At 42.2% G+C, this 17,693-nt stretch overlaps 1 protein-coding gene across 2 annotated transcripts; it reads left to right on the top strand.

Moving 5' to 3' along the window:
- The first annotated feature begins 1,403 nt into the window (after positions 1 to 1,403).
- Positions 1,404 to 6,958, top strand: asb6 (ankyrin repeat and SOCS box containing 6). Of its 2 annotated transcripts, none has more exons than XM_035640487.2 (7): positions 1,404 to 1,486; positions 2,026 to 2,158; positions 2,360 to 2,541; positions 4,481 to 4,587; positions 4,702 to 4,810; positions 4,907 to 4,993; positions 5,914 to 6,958. In XM_035640487.2, exons 2-7 carry the CDS (start codon positions 2,046 to 2,048, stop codon positions 6,633 to 6,635), a joined length of 1,320 nt encoding a protein of 439 aa, XP_035496380.2. In that variant the 5' UTR covers positions 1,404 to 1,486; positions 2,026 to 2,045; the 3' UTR covers positions 6,636 to 6,958. The 2 variants fall into 2 exon arrangements, with proteins under 2 accessions (XP_035496380.2, XP_035496379.2); XM_035640486.2 differs by having other exon boundaries at positions 1,424 to 1,486; positions 1,957 to 2,158.
- The last annotated feature ends 10,735 nt before the right edge of the window (positions 6,959 to 17,693 follow it).

Genomic DNA, 17,693 nt, shown 5'->3' with positions numbered 1-17,693 from the left:
GGAAGTGTCAGCAACCAGATGCTGTCAGCATAATGGAGTAGTTGTCAGAAAAAAAATCTGAACGTTGCTGCCATATGGACAAACGGAAACCTGTGTTTTCAGCTGTTTGAGCTGGTGGTAAAATAAGTTGTTGGTGACATTTGTTTCAGTGAGAACATCAAATTAAAAATGTCCAAATTTCTGCTGAGCAATGACATAATTCCTGGAAGAAAAAATGGTTTGTTAAATACGTGACAGACCCTGACAGATGCAATATTGTGAATTGTGATGTGGGAAATTTGACACCAACATCAATTTAACATATTTTTTAATACAAAAAACTGTTTTAATTGTTGTTTTTACTAACATGCTTCATCACTAACAAGTGACATCATTTTGTTTTCATTTTTTTTTTCATTTTGTATAGTTTGTACTGTAGTATGAATGTTTACATTTTCAAATGCCTGAACTGTTAACATGAGTAAATCAATGCGACGCAATTATCAAAGCATTGCCACGGTTTTAATCGTGAATCCAGAAGCCAGATACCACTGACGTTTTCATGTCAAAAATAATGTACGAAACACTGATGAGCTCCAGTGGTGGAAATACTCCAGTACAGCACAACTAACCCTAACCCTAACCCTTGTTCCAATTACATTACACTACATTACATTTATTTAGCTCATGCTTTTTTCCAAAGCAACTTATAACTAGTGCATTCAATCATGAAGATATTACCCAAAAAGTGCAAGAATCAAGAGCATACATAAAAATGTATCAAACAGTCAAAGGCAGCTTCAGGTGGTCATTTTAGATTTTTTTTTTTCTATTCAAGAAGTAAGGTGTAGTCTGAATAGGTAAGTTTTCAGTCTGCGACAGAAGCAGTGAAGCAATGCTGCAATGTTTCTCCTTAACTTAAGTATTTCTCTTTTATGATACTTTATAGTTCCACCCACTAGTTCTACTCTACGCCATATTTCATATTACATATTTAACTTATGACTTATTACATTTATCTGACAGCAGTAGTTACTAAAAAAAAAATACTTAAAATAATAAACCATTGGTTCTCAAACCACTTGTGTTTGGACCCCTCACAAATGAGTTGTTAGCAGTTCCAGCAAAGAGATGTTGCCTCTTTAAACTTCTCACATGGTTTCATGACAAAAGTGTTCAAATGATCCAATATTAAACAAGAAATATAAAATTAAAAATAAGAGAAAGGTTAAAAAAAACTGAAACTGTGTTGTTTTTCTGATTCCCTGACCAATTAATCATCTTACAACCCATGGCATTAATCTTTGGAACCTTTGAAGGGTTTTCATAGGTTTCTTAATAAAATACCGACACAAAAAAAGTAGCTATTGGATGATATTCAATATGATGAAGGACGGAGAGTAAATAGGAACCTTTGTGGCCATTGTGCTTTAAAGGGGAAAGAATACTTCCTCGGACATATGTGGGCGTGGTCCTAGCTTCCTGTTTTGAAGGCGAACGACAGCCCGTGAGTACCTGAGTTCGTTCCTGCTTCCTTACCTCATTCAAGTTATTTCCAATAAAAACACCAGTACCCTTTTTTAAATATTTTGTAGAGTGAATTATAGTTGATAGAGTTAACTTAGCCCGCATTGCTTGCGTTGCCTGTGACGTTTAGCATGTACCTGCTAGCTAAGCTAACGTCATAACTTCTTTCTTATAACGTTATATACAGTCGAATCAGCAAGTTATATGTCGCGTCAACTAGCTCGAAGAATATAGTTTTCCTGTGAGCAGAGACCTAGTTGCATATATTAACACATTGTAATGTCTTGTAGCGACATGAAGCGTTCAAATTAGCATGTTAGCGTAAAGTGTCGTCCATGTTTTTTCCCCCCATTTGTCAGCAGAACTCTGAGGAGATAACGCAGTGAGAGTAACGTTGAGGGGAGCTGAACACATTGATGATGACTTTTATTCTCTCTGGCACTGACACAGACACGGACACACCCTCTGTCCGTTACTTTAAGCCAACACTTCTTTTCCTGTGTGTTTCGGGGACTTGAGTTGTGAGGAGCGGAGGAGTCATGCCTTACCTGCACGGCTTCCGTAGGATCATTTATGAGTACCAGCCGCTGGTGGACGCTGTGATGTGTGTCGTGGGACTGGAGGAAGGAGATCGTGGCGGCGACGAGGACAGGTAAAGCTCAAGCCATCAATTTTATCAAGTTGCTCTAGATCTGCGATTTACATTGATTTGAGCACAGTCTTACATATTAGTGTTTCATTTTCATCTGCAGCTTGAAGCACTCACTCACTCCCTCACTCACTGTGTTTTATACCCTGGTGGTCTTGCACACAGTTTGAATGAAGCAGCGCCTCTTTCTGCTCCTTTGTGCAGAGTGACGTGTCCCGAGGACGGGTCTGGTGTGTGTGGTTCACTGGTGGAGCTTCTGGAGCGAGAGTCCCAGTCACAAGTGTTTGTAGAAGGCATCAGCTACGCGCTGTTCAAAGTGGCAGAGAGGGGACTGTTGTACGCAGCACAAATCCTTATGGGCTATGGGGCTCATCTAAACTTTGAAGGTGAGTAATTATCTTGATTGTGTGTGCTTTTAAAGATTGTTGACAAGTTAACTGTAGAATTACAATGTTTTTTCGAGGTAAGTTCATTAAAGAGTGTGTGTACTCTAGCTATATAGGTTATTTCAGTCTTGTACTTAATCCTACATGTCCTATAATGCATCGTTCATCATGCTGCATTCCTGTCACAGAGAGGGCTTGATTTTAAATTCAAATTAAGCTTATTTTAACAATTGATATTGATGATTTGAAACATATTAGTCATTAAATTCAGTGTAGCGCAATCAAAACATTATTACCTTTGTTTTTTACTGGTATTAAGCACCAGGTTCAGATGTATCAGGTATCAATTCCAGTAATACTACATGAACACGGAGCAGACAGTAAAAATGTCAGTCACAAGGCCAATCACACATTTGTTCTCACCACATATGTCAAAATTGTAAACATAGTTGGATGCTTCAGACTGATGCTTGCAGACAATGGCATATTGATGTTAGTGATACCTGTGTGAGGAAGACTGAGTCGCATTGCAGCTCGTTGCATCCACCAAGGAGGTTGTGTGATTGATTCAGTCTGATTGTTTGTTTAATGTCATGGTTATTCCAAAGGTTAAGGGCCGATTTGTTGAAGATGTGAAGATGTGTCTCATTCATGGTAACAGATGATTAAATTTTGGGAGGAACTTTTTTGGAAGGATCCGTAACAAAACAGCATCAAGTGGTGTCTGAGTTGACAAACCTAAGGTTGTGCTTCAAAACAGGGAATTAAGGGCAGCATATGCTTGGTTAATGTAAATGTTTTACCCATGGCACAAATGCGGGGTTATCTTCAGTAAGGCAAAGTAATATTACGTAATATAACCAGTAATATTAACTGTGTTTATTTCAAACTTTATGTATATCTTCCAAGCTGATCTATTCTAACTTGAAACATCTAAGTTAACTATTAAACCTGCAGGATCACGCTGAGTTATGGCTTGAAGTCAAATTATAGATCAAACTGTCATATTATCAAATAGAATTAGAACATTTTATTTCAGGAAGCTGGGGCTTCATAAATTCAAACCATCCAAAACATTTTGTGAAGAAAACAATAGCATACACAAGGGAAAGAAAATGATGACGTGGTGTCTCCAGCTGTAACGTGTTATTTTAAAGTGGGAACATATTTTTTCTGAGTGAACGTGTGGACAATAATTCATCTTCTATTGTCCGTCAGTTCAGTTACTTCTCTGCTACACACACAATTATTTGAGCTCTAAATTTCATAAAGGACATTTGATGACTTTTTCCCAAATCTAAATATGAGTGGACATGCTTTTCAACACAAGTTGGGTTGAGTAGGAAGTCGTCATCTATATACACTTGAGAGAGAAGTCTCCCTTCTGCAAATTGCAGTGGAAACTTACCAGGGCACAGCCAAACTCTGCTGTGGTGACGTCTGCTTGTGGCGGAATTGTGTTTCCCCAGGGACATAATTAGAGGATCCTCGCAGAGGCTACTTCGTTCGTCTTTAACATTTCATGGATGCCTCTTTTTCAGAAAGTTAACACTGACAAATGCTCCCACACAGCATGCACAATTGTGCAAGTTTCTTCCTCTATTCTTTTTCAAGAACTTCTTTGTGCTTACATTTAAGCTCGTGTCAGCTATCAGACAGGCACTGTGCTAAAGCAAGCGGATATGCAGTGGGATCCAAACTGTAGAAAGTTGTTTCAGACTTTTCAAATCCACTATAAAAGTTGTGATTGTTACCAGTTGTTGACAGTCAATAATCTGGACAGTAAAGGAGAATGTTTTAGTAGTAGAACTATAGACTTATATTATAAGTAACAGGTCCTGGGCCACAGGGAGACCGTGGTTAGATACGGGTGCAGTTCCAATTCATGTGGCCACTAGAGCATTGTCATGAATCTTGATATTGTTTCTCCATTCCACAGACCCAGTGTCATACTACAATCCACTACATATAGCAGTTCAGCGGAACAGGCCAAACATGGTGAGGCTGCTGGTCGGACACGGAGCAGACTATGAAAAGAGGGACAGGGTGAGACAACTGTCTTAACTAGAATAAACAAGGATCTGTGTCTTCTCTTGTTGTCACTGTACCTTGTACCCTTTTCTTTTTTTTTCTCTTCTTCTTTTTCATTTTACTTGGTAGATCCATGAGAGCAGTCCCTTGGATCTCGCCAGTGAGGAGTCAGAGAGACTGCCCTGCCTGCGCACTCTGCTGGACCTAGGCGCTGATGTAAATGCAAGCGATAAAAATGGTAAAATTTTCATTTCTCAGGTTGACGCCGAAACATTAATTCATTCACTCATTAATTGAATCAAAAAAAATGATTGCTTTGGTCTCGACTCCAAAGGAAAGACACCTCTGCTCCATGCCTTGGCAAGCAGCGATGGACTCGCAGTGCACAACACAGAGAACATCCAGCTTCTTCTGCAGAGAGGTACTGACTCTGAAACGTCCTACGTCTTCACTTTGTCTTCTTGTCGAGGCTTGGTCACTCGAAAAGATCTTTCAGAAACATATCTCTGTGGTTTTAAGGCTAAAATATGCACATGCAGTTTCTAACCTGAACTAAGAGTACTGAGAGTTTGGATTACGAACATGTAATCCAAACATGAAGAAACTCTGATTCATTAAGATGTAGATTTTTAGTTTTGGATGCTGGCCACTGTGGCTTCTATGTCTTCATATTAGATATTCATGTCTTCAATCTCCTCAGCATACTCAAGGTTTCATGTATAGTATGACTACAGGGGACCCTCATGTAGAAATTGCTCCATGGTCTTGTCTTTCTTTAGGTATTTACAACTGTGTAAGTGAACCACGACCCACAGAAAAGCCATAAAGAAACCAGAATATTTCTATACAGGCCTTCAGGTTGCATAATTTTCATTTTCAACAGAGCCAAGCTTATAAATAAGGGGGGGCTCCTTCATTATAAACTGGTAGTGTGGAGTTGTAGGACCAGCCATAGATGATCTAATGAAAGGTTCTATCAAGCTGCTTAATGGGAAATACATCAGCCAGCGTTTGAAGAACTTAAAGAGCCTTAGTGGGGATTAAAAGTCAGAATATCTTTTTTCACCAGTCTTTAAAAAACACGTTTTGGATGTCCCCCAACTCTATGGAAGTAAAATACCTTTTAAAAGCTTTAACCACTAAATGCTCAGTAGGTCTGTTTCATAAAAGACCAACAGTAAGTCAGACATCAGAGGAGTCATTGCTAAATATTGTCTGTTGACAAATTTATTCTTTATTTCACGATCTGAGACATGCGTTCTCACGCACACACACACACAACAGCAGCTAACCGTTAAAGATTCACAAATGTGGTTTTGAGTTATGCTCTCTTTACTACAGGTGCAGATGTGAATGCCGCTACTGTGGACGGCGAAACGATCCAGTCCTCAATGGTGTTTTTGGTGAAGGAAGCCCTGGAGGCCAGCGCGGACGACGCTGCTGAGATCGGTAAATTCTGCTTGAAAACCGTACGGCTGTTGCTGGCTCACGGCGTGGACCCCAGCTGCTGCATGAATGAGGATGGCGAGCCCTCCCTGACGCAGACGAGCCTGCAGCACTTTGACCATCTCTTCCCTCTGGCTGTGCTCTTACTCCAGAGCGGAGCCTCGTTGGTTTGCTCCGATCACGGCGACTCCTGTTGGTCGGGTTACAGCCTCCTTTTCCATCGGCTTCAGAAAGCCCTGCAGCAGTGCTCTGATCAAAGTCACACCGCCGAGCTCCTGGAGCAAGCTGAGGTGCTGCTCGACTTAGCGAGGGTGAACGCCCCTGCGCTACGTCTGCCTCTCAGGTTGGAGCCCCCCGTGCCTGGTCAGGACCCTCATCCTTGTGCTCAGGCTCTGGTGGACCTGCACAGCCGGGTAGTAGAGCGTGAAGCAAGCCCTCCTGCTTTGCGATGCCTTTGCAGGGCATTCATAAGGACACACCTACAGCCCTGGCCACTGGAAGGCAGAATCAAAGCCTTGCCGTTACCAGACAGACTGATAGACTTTCTTCTGCCTGAGCAGACATACACACCGAAGCCTGGCTGGGACCTCTTTAGGCCCCAACAGAGCCGACGCTGACTATACGAGCTCCTGGCTACTTTCTGCTCTACCTAAAATCTGAGATGAAAAATGGAACATGCCTGAAATAATTTGTGTATAACACCGGGCACATGTCCATAAATTATGCGGAAGCCAACGAACCACTGAGGCCTCTGTTGAATTGTCATTGTGTGTCGTTTGTGCCAAATTTACAGGCGAACTGTGTGTTTGTTTACTTTAACATGCAAAGTTGCGTATGTACAAATTAGTGTTTGAGCTGAAACTAAATTGTCACTGCTGAACAGGCGATTCAACCAAATAAATATGGTAATAAAGTTGAAATACAAAATAAAAAACCACCAGATGGCAGTGTGGCTCCTGCGTATCAAAAGTAGCTCAGACGCCAGGGTCACGATTTAGTTATTCTCAGTGCAGCCTATTAAAGTTGTTCTAGCGCAGTAGAGTCCATCTATATTTCATCTCCTCATGGTGTATAGTGGAATTTTGTATCTTCTCTGTTAACCATGTCAAATGCATGTTGACATGTTTCATCATCATATCACAATTTTTAATTGACCAGGTAGTGGCAGTGCCGCGCTGAGTGGGACTCTTGTTCTCACTGGGCTACCTGTTAAAGGGGAACATTCGGTGCTGTGTGCTTTGGCCCGTGGTTGTGTGCATAAACCAAACATCAGTGGAGTGAATGCGGAGATAAAGAAACGGGGAATAAAATGCTACAACACTGCAGGAGGAGTGTGCCTGTCGATGTTTTGACATGGGTTTTACTGAGGCAGAATGTAGCGGCTGCTGGCGTGGAAAGTTTTACTGAGCATCCTCACTTTTTTTTTAATTCAGAAGAATTTTGTCCCTCTGCTTTTTTTTTTTCTCCTGCACATCCTATCTTTGGTCATAGTGCCTGAAAGACGTGTGTTATGATGGTACAAGAACATCATGGGGTACATATGTGTGTTAGCGTCTGTGTGTGTGTGTGATGAGCAAACTAAATAGGACATTGCGTTACACAACTAACCCCTTCCTGACATTGCTGAAGCTGGAGTGGCTCCAAGGCTTGCAGGCGCTCCAGCTCCTCTTGGTTATCTAGGTCACAGCCTCTGAGGAGAAGAGCCTCAGCAGCAGCAGCAGCAGCCCTGCATGACACACGCTTCACTCTCCTGTCTGTCTGAATCTCCCTGCATAGGCTTGACAAAACCTCAACACTGGCCTTGGTCGAGTGAGGGAGCTAGGGGAGGGAGAGGGTTGCAGGAGGCAGAACGGTGGAGAGAGAGAGGGGAAAAAAAGGAAAAAAACGTTAAAGATACAGACACGGCATATGTGGAGTGGCAGTGGGAGCGCTCATGGAGGACACATGGAAATGGCAACACTGGATTATTTTTATACAATACACTTAGATGTAGGAACATAATCCATCCAACCAACACTCACAATGCTGTGAGAGAGAAAAAAAGCCTTCTTCCATAGAGTAAACTCCCTGCTTGTAGAAGGTGATAGAAAAGAGATAGTGGGGGAGGGCTAAGCCAGTACTCTCCATCCAGCATTTATTGGAAAACAGTGCCGAGTGAAGCTTGGTACTGAAATTAGTTATTGATCTATTCTCTCCCTGAAGCCCATGGGTCTTTCCCACCACACCTGCTCATTCTCTCATAGCCGTTCCTTTCACCACAACCCATTGTATCTTTCAACCTTTTCCTCAAGTTTCCAGCATCATTTCTGCTTGTGTTGTAGTTCTTTTATTTTTTCTCCAAATCACCCTCTCTTAATTCGGAATGAAAGTTTGGCAATAATTTGATCTCCGCTAGAAAAGTTTGATGTTTTTGAAAACTCAATTCTGAATGGGCTTTTTTGAGGCCGGCAAACACCTGTGGTTGACAAAACAACACTTTTACAGTCAATTATTCCAAAATTGTCTTATTGAATTATACATTTGGTATGCGACCCTCATTATGCCGTTGTGTTATTTTTTCTATAGACAATGTCCTTCAAGTTGAAAAACATCTTTTTTTTATTCTCTATTCTTCTCAGTATCCATCAGTCCCTGACACCAGTTCTCTCATCCTCTGCACCACAGACTAAAGAATACAGAAGCTTCACCCATCATACTTAAATTATAAAATAATAAAATGCTGTACAGGGGCATTAAATAACACAACAGAGTAGATGTATTGAAGGACAAGGCCACAGAACAGTCATTCAATTTGATCAACGCAAACTACAACTCATTTTCTGCCTCACAAGTGAGAAGTTGTGAGCAAGATGAGAATTTAACCCACAGAAGAAAGAACAAATCTATTGCACGTTGAAAGCCATGAGCCAAGAGCATAAAACCTAGCGAAAAATTCCAGTTTTCTTTTGAAAATTTGAAGAAAGATTAAATTCGAATTACGTGTGTATTACATACTGTTTGTTTACGTCTGTGCCTGTTGGCTGAGTTCCCCAGTCTGGCCCCAACCTTTTCATTAACCACCATGTCACCAACTGAAAGACATTGTGGTCCGTTCCGGGCCTTTTCTTCTACAGAGCAGAGCCTGTGCATCTCCACTAGACATTGTCTAGACACGGGATAATTGCAGACATCACTGAACACTCAGCTGCTGCCTGGAACCTCATGGGAGTTGAGGTGGACTTTGGAGGGAAATGGCCAGCAGTCAGTGTTTGGGGGTCATACGGCACGCTCACACGCCCCCTTCTTTGGATTGTGCTATTATTCGTTTGCCGTGACATCCACATACTGCACTGCATGATATGTGTTTGGTGATGTTGTGGCAAGCGTGGATTCGTCTCTGTGTGGGAGAGAGAAAGAGAAGGAAGCGAGCGAGAGAGCGTAGACATTGAAAAGCGCAGTGTTCACAACTGCAGATGTGGTGACTTCACCACAAAAAAATGTACCCCGTCCTCTTGCTCCGGCAGTGTTGATGGAGCTCACCAAAATGAATGGCTCTTAATACTAAGACAAAAAAACCAAGACCAAAATCTCACTGGATATTAATATTTTCTGCTCCTATGTTGGCCTTCACATGACATATTTTATTGCCTATACGATTGTTGTTGTTTGGATTAGACTCTGTTCAATGTGGAGCTCTGACTCTCTCTCTCTCTCTTTCTCTCTCTCTCTGTGTGTTTGTGTGTGTGTGTGTGTTATGGGGGGTTTTGGTTGGTCTCTGAGAGATGGTCGCAGGTCGCTGGGTTCACCCAGGGCACAGCTCTAATCTCAGTGGGGGTGGATTGGATGCAGGAGAAGTGAATCCTGTTGGGGCAGGACACCTTCTCATTCTGCTCCAGGTGCTGGTTCCCTCCTTTTAGGTTGACACGGACGGCTACGCTCACCAGCCTCACAGTTTCCTTCGGCCGAGTACTTTAAGACTGAATCTACGTGTTTTTTCGTTTGCTTGATATACTGTTTTTTGTTGAGATTTACTTTTATAACTGGTCAGAAAATGGAGGGAGATTTATGCACAGTTATACTTTTATGTCTACTTTTGCACAATTTCCTATATCTCTTAGATTAATTCGATTTTAAGGTAAAATGTGATTTACTACATACATGCCTGTTTTATTATTTCTTTGAACTTGTGTTTCTCAAGTCTCTTTGGAAAGAAAGAAAGAAAAGAAAACTGTCTCTAGAAGTCTCCAGAAGCTTACGGTTGCATAGTGTTAACACAAGTCTCCCTTTGTTCTTCAGGGGGGGGGGGGAATAATTTGAAAGTGTAGCGCAGCGAAAAAAAAGTTACGGCTTCATACTCCAACTCCTATTTTAGAAGCACACAAATCCACCACCCTCTACATTTCTACAACTGACGCCATTTCACAGAAATTCCAGACAACTGGCGCCTGAGCTCTGCCTCCAAGAAGGACATGATGAATAGGACACACCCTTGGTATGCTAGTGAATGGTAGGATATATGGCACACTGCAGTGTTACAGCCTAGATTCATTACAGCCTCTCGTCCCAGCTCTTTTCAGATGTTGTGTTCCCTGCGTTTCTCCCCCTCGCGCTGCTGCTGCTCGCCTATTTTTAAAAGCTTGAATTTGAGTGAAATGCACTGAGGCACCAGTAAGGCGAGCTACAGCTCTTTGCAGCACTGGTTCCTGATCCACCTCTTTGTTGTGGTCTATGCATGCCTGCTCTAGTCACATGACTGCGTTTCTATGGCAACTCGGGTTTGAGTAATCATTTGCGTTACGACCTTTATTCCCTCGAGGAAAGGGGAGGGGGAGGTTAGACTGAGCCTGTAGAAAGAGGGAGCAGGAGGAAAGAGAAAAGACAGGCAGAAGGGCAGCGGCAGAGAGGCACAGGGAAGGAAAATAGGCGAAAACAGCGGCTGCGGAGGGAACATTTATCCCTTTCTTGTCTTCAAATTTTGTATTTTATCTCTCTCTTTTCACACTGCTCGCCAACCACTACCTTACCCCACTGAGCATTTGGTTGGAATTATTTTGACAAAGACCCGTCACTAAACCCTGGGTTGTCTGCTTCAGCTTTTCACCATTTTATATTTTGTGCTGTGACTCACTCAGTGACTAGGGCAGACGAGCGAGTTTGGAAGGAGAGGCAGTGGGCATGTATGTTTCATAAGGGCCTACACACACACACACACACACACACACGCACACACGCCTCCCCTTCATTTCTTCTCAGAGGAAAAGCAGTTCTGTGCCACATGTGCAAGTCTCAGCAGAAACAGATTCTGTATGTTCCTGTTTCTTTAACTCTTGGCTGCGTTGTCATGGTTACAGAGCTAGTCCACCAAGGCACGCAGCTTCTCTCTCTCTCTCTCTCTCTCTCTCTTGCCCTCCCTTTTTCACTCCCTCTCTCCCTCTCCCTCTCCTTCTTTCCACCGTTGGGTGATTCAACCCATCAGTTGGGTTGTGTCATCTCCTAGATGGAGTTTCTGGCTCCCACATCTCCTAAATGGAGTTTTTCAGTTTGTGTCTGTATACCAATTGGTTGGAAAATTGAATAATTGTGTGTGTGTGTGTGTGTGTGTGTGTGTGTGTGTGTGTGTGTGTGTGTGTGTGTGTGTGTGTCTGGGGTGGGGGGGATTGTGGGTGTCTTTTATCAGCAGTGGGGGGGATACAGCATTGACAGGAGGTGGGCTCGACTGGGGGGCTGGTGATAGACACTATGGGGTGGTCGGGTGGCGGCGGTGGTGGTGGTGCTGGCTGCTTCCAGGTGCCTGTGACTGGGTCTGAATATGAATGAGGGGCCCCGGTTCTCCAGAGATGGCGGCTGGGGAGAGAGCTGCTAAAACCAGAGACCAGTGGAGCCTAGCTGGTTGAGAGGCCCCCACAAGCTGCTGACAGGAGCTGGAGCTAGCCATCACGTTAATTAGCGTTTTTACTCTAACAGCGGCAAATAGGGGGAGTGGGTTAGAGAGGGATGAGGGGGTGGTATATGACTCATAGACACAGTATGGTTTATTCATGATGGAGGAAGGGGATGTGTGTGTGTGTGTGTGTGAGAGAGAGAGAGAGAGAGAGAGAGAGAGAGAGAGAGACAGAAGAAACAGACATTTGATTTGCACAGTTCTCTCTCTCACTCTGTGTGTGTGTGTGTGTGTGTGTGTGTGTGTGTGTGTGTGCGTGCGTGTGCGTGCGTGCGTGTGTGTGTACATGTCCGTACGTGTGTACGTGCGTGTGTTGCCTTAGTAGATCACTGATTGGCACCAAGCCAAGATCTTATAATGTCTTGAACATTATATCAGGCATTCATTGTTCTTTTCTCCTACTTTGTTTTTACCCCCTCCATGATTTCATGTTACACATCTGAAATTAATTATTTTTATTTTAAACTAGATAGTTTGTCTTTTCTTTCTATGATTTTGCTATTCACACGTAACAGGAAATCTTTTGCAACACATGCTAAGATACAGATAATAAGAGCCACAGACTAGGAACCCGTTACATTATTTTCTGTTTCTACTGTTAGCAAGACATTATCGATCACAGACTTTGAGGCCTGTCTGGGACGCTCAGACTGATGAAATGGGTTCAGGGTGCCTCCCTCATCGGTGACCTGACCTTGTCTCCTCTGCCTCAGCCCCTGACAGTGATCCCCACCCCCGGAGGGATGCGGGGGATCAATAGATTGGTCTTTTACCCACACCAATCACAGAGAACTCCCTATCCAGGTCGAGCAGAGTTGAGGAGAAGAGCTGCTGCAATATATAGAACATTCCAGAAGAAGCATCTCCTCCACAGTCTGTCAGCTTGCTTCATGCCAGAGCAGGGATACGGAGGCTTGCATGTTTTTGTGGTTCTGTGTATGTGTGTGTATGAGAGCTTGTAAGGGGGGTTACATTACAGCTTTGCTATTGTCTAATTGTCTCCTCTTATCATTAGTGACAACCATGACCTCTGTTATTGGCATATCTGCATTCTGCCTGCACTGCAGAGCCTCCACCACACTACTCGCAGCATTTTCTCTCCCAAGAGCGGCAAGGCCCATGCCTCATAAATACAAACACAATCTCTCCTACACCTCCTGACTGCAGGACAGGACTCCACACATATCTGCCCGTGGAGCGCAGCCCATTTGCATACATATTAAAGTGACGCCTCAGAAAAAAGGAAGAGAGAGAAAGGGGGGGGGGGGGGGGAAGGGGGTGGCTGGTGGGGTGGGTAAGCGGGTATATGCAAACAAGGCTTTCATCTAATATGCAAGGACCAGCATTGCTCTGGCATAAATCTGCATCTGAGCTCAGGCGAAGCAAGCGGAGCCCATTTGACAGTAAATGGGCTAGGGATTGCTGTCAGATGCGCAGGGGAACACATTGTGTTACCCTGCAGAGAACAGGGGGTGATTGATCAGTATGGCATGTCACATATAGCAACACCTACAAGGTAACAATAGTGTATGCAAAGGAAAACCCATGGTTGGAAATAGAGGAGGGGTAAAAAAAAATGCAGGAGAGATAATCAAGTATGTCCAGAAAATATGGAATGCTTAAAGTAACAGTTCAACATTTTGGGCAATATGCTCGTTTGTTGTTGTGGTGGCTGTTGTTGTTGTTGTTGTTGTTGTCGATTTTTTATAGGGATTACACAAACAAGATATTACTTGTTAATTAGTGAATGTTAGAGGTGTTGGTAGGCAAAATTTGCTGTCTTTCAACAGAGCTGTTTACTGGTGTTTCCTGTCGCAATGTTTGGCTGAGCTAACCAGCTGTTGGATCGAGCGGGAAAAATCACTGCTCATTCAGTTGAACGGTTGAAGTCCAAAACATTATAGTGCATAATTCTGTATTACTACATCAATGTTGCATTGTGTGTCAAAAAAAACAACCTAATCTAGTTCGGCCTGCAACACAGGTTTAGCTTGTCCTGCAATGCAGCGTGTCATCCGGCTAGGCACTTCAAATTGCCCAATCACATAGGTGAAGGCACGCATTCCTGATTGGTTTCTTTGTAACACGAACGCCGTGTTTCTGCTGTTCATCTGAAGTTCATTTCTAATAAAAACAAAACAGTTGCCACTGTGATAAGTTTACAGAGTTATAATTGCGAACAACTCTCCCCCATATTAACAACTCCCTATGCTGTTTTGCTGTTTTGCCACCAAAATTAAAAAGGAGTTAACCCTCTCAAAGGCAATGGACTCCTTTGCCAGAAGACAAGTTTGCCTTTCTGTTTTTTTGTTGTGTTGTCTTCCTGGTCTGTCACGTCAGGTGGCTGTGGCTCAGGATGTAGAGAGGCTGCCACAAACTGGGTTACGTGTTCTTGAGCAAGACACTTAACCCTAAATTTCCTCTGACGGCAGTGCACAAATGTGAGAGAAAAAAATGGTGTAAATAGCAGCGCTGTATGAATGTGTGTATGTGACTTGTACTGTAATAGCGCTTTGAGTGGTCGATAAGACAAGAAAAGTGAAAAATACAGTCCATATGAATACAGTCTGCGTTGTTCATTACAAAGAGTTTCAAGATTTATCATCATAAACTCGATAACAGTGCAAACATCATTCAAACATCAACACCAGTGATTAAATATTTTTCAGGGCCAACTCATAGTAGTGCGATGGTATAATGATATGTATGGACATTTATAAAGAACATACAGTATATTACACTAAGCAAACGTATATTACAGTGACAATTACTAGTATAAAGTGGCAATAATGAAAATATAAAAAACAACATAGTTATAGAACTATGAAAAATAATAAAAACAGCAAAAACAGAAGGAAAAATCCCCCCCAAATTTTAAAGGAAATGTAAGTAGTAATAAGTAATAATAAGTGATACATTCAGAAAAACGTCAAGTTGAGGAGGACAACAAGCGACGGCGGCCATCCACACTAGCGCAATCTTTTTCTCAGCATTAGAAAGCAGCATGGAGGCAGGTGACTGTGTTGTGGCGGTTACTTTTTCGAGCCCTGCTTGAACGGAGACGGACAGAATTTGTGGCTTAGATTGCAAAGAGTAGCAGAATTTACCGACAGAGATGCGAGCCTGTCTTGCCTCCACGATGTGCGTCATGCTATGATACTACAGCGTGTCCACTCGGATATCATGTTTTCCTGCCAATTGGAGCTGGAGCCGATGAATACCAATTGAAGCCTTTCCCACTGAGGCCTAATGCCAGATGGTAGAGAGTGTTAGTCTTTATGCTAAGCTAAGCTAACTGACAGTTGGCTACAGCTCCATATTCATCATATAGACATTTAGGCTGTTTTCTCTTCTCATCCAGCTTTTGGCAAAAATATATATATATATATATATATATATATATATATATATATATATATATATATATATATATATATTTATTTTTTTACCATAATATCAAAAAGTTCCTGTATGGTATTTATGCTGCATGATCACATTTAATGGAACTGAAAAGCACTGTATGTATTGTCCCCGAAACAGACACATGTGCAACACCTCTGGAACCTTTTTTTTTGTGCGAGCAAAAGTAGAGCACATGATGGCAGTGCTGAAGCAAAAAAAAGGGAAGAGAAAAAAAGTGCACCAGTGAAACTTTACTTACTGTCTTCAGAAGTTGGAGTGCTGCCCTGAGCTCTGGGTTTCCCCTAACTCTGTGAGTATTTCATGTTGGACACCCTTGAACGCCCTTTCCTGTTTTCCTGCCCGAGCATGTCGCATTAAAGCACCCCACTCTGTCTGTACAGGTGATCTTACGCACAGGAAATGGAAACTCTGTATGTGCATGTGTTGTGTGGCCTAAACGTGTGCTGTATATGTGTGTGCAGTCTTTGCGCGCGCGTGTTAGAGTGTTGGAATAGTGTGTGTGTGTGTGTGCGTGTGTGTGTGTGTGGGGGGGGGGGGGGGGTGAAACAGGATATGTTGGGAATAACACAAAGCACAAAAAGTGTCACATGATCTGAAACACAGGGTAGATTTATTTGGCTTCAGAAAGAATCTGTTGCATGTGGTTTGGAGGAGAGAATGTTTTCCTTCTTTGCTCTCAGTGTGCTCAGACACAACACATGGAAACATTTTCTGAGAGGCCATGGGTCTGTGAAAAGAAAAAAGAAAAAAAGAAAAGCTCCAGACATTTTATTCCCTCACCCTCTTCTCATAGCTTTTTAGGTCCTTTTTTTTCTTCTTCAAACCGATTGAATTACATATTGTACATCTGCTTGCCACATGTAGAAATATCTCCCCAATAAATATTTGTCATGCACTCAGGCATTGTGACATGTAATTAGTAGATATGGTAATGCTTTCTTCTGGTAAGAATCAACTGTGAGGCTGGTCTACCAAGTGCATGGGCTCTTCACTGATTCCATGTGAGTGTGGCAGAGATGTATCAATGAACTTCCTATTTACAGCCTCTATTTCAGTGTGTAATAAATACACCTCCACTCACAAGAGACACTTGCATGTCTGCTCTATTGTCTGCCATAAATATGCTGGAAGGGTTGGTTAAATATTGATAACACCAATTTTCTGCCTCCCCCCAACCTACCCAACACATCCTCTCTCTCCATCATCACCACCACACACACACACACACACGCACGCACACACACACACACACACACAAACGCAGTCACACATCACACGCACGTACCAAAACCCCTCCTTCTTTCTCTCCCTCTATCTGCCGGTTATTTCACCCTCACAGTAACCTTGCTTATGCATATTGCATATGTAAATAAAGCACCTCGCCTCTGAAGTAATTGTGTGCATCTTCTACGGAGCTGCATATCTCGGCTCTGTGTTTAAGAGGACACACTATGCAAAGACTGAATTTTCTTTCTTTAGCAGTGATTCTTTTCAGTTTGGACTCAAACTCTGGAGCTGTAGATTTACTGATAAGAAAAGCACTGCGAGTACAATCTTACATCTCTCTGTTTCGGGCTCTAAGTTAAGCAGGGGTTGGTTATTGGTGAGGCAGAATCCCCTCTCCGGAAGATTATACCTAAAACAATATACTAACACAGAGATTCTCGTATGGAATTATTTTCAAATTAATTCTAATGTGAAACCATAGTTTAAATCTAAAAAGGGTAAGATGGCAGCAGCTTTGTTAATTTAGGTTATTACATTTCTTTTCAGTTTATAACTTAGTTATTTAACTGAATATTCAGATGATTTTTTTGTTTGTATGTGTTTTTGTTGAGATTTTATCTTTAGTTTGTTTGCTGTATCAATGCTGTAGTACGACTTGAGGCTGAAGCTGAATTTACTCTAAGCTGTTTCTTCTGTTTTATCCACATTATTTAGAAATATATATGGAAACATGTTAGAATAAAATGAAAAACCTCCACAAACTACAGTCTCAAAAATCACCATAGATATAAATCAACACATTTCTGTGAATAATCAGTGTTAACAATTAATTAGAAGAAAAATAAATCACAATAGAAGTAGAATGTATTACAGAACTGTTAAATGGATAACTTTTAAATATGAAATGTAGTTTTGTGGCTTTTCCTGCAATAACTATTATGCACTACCTTAATTGTACTTTAAAGCATTTATCAAAAAAATAGAAATTGTAATTACGGTCTTAGTTTCAGTTTCATTTGGTCTCCGTAGTAATGGAACTGAAGGGCAGCACTATCGAGAGAAAACTGTAGATAATGATCATCATCATCATCATCATCATCATCAT

This window comes from Scophthalmus maximus, chromosome 19 (assembly GCF_022379125.1).
Source record: "Scophthalmus maximus strain ysfricsl-2021 chromosome 19, ASM2237912v1, whole genome shotgun sequence".
NCBI lineage: Eukaryota > Metazoa > Chordata > Actinopteri > Pleuronectiformes > Scophthalmidae > Scophthalmus > Scophthalmus maximus.
The sequence above is the reverse complement of the archived record's forward strand: the minus strand, read 5'-3'. Positions and strand labels throughout refer to the sequence as shown.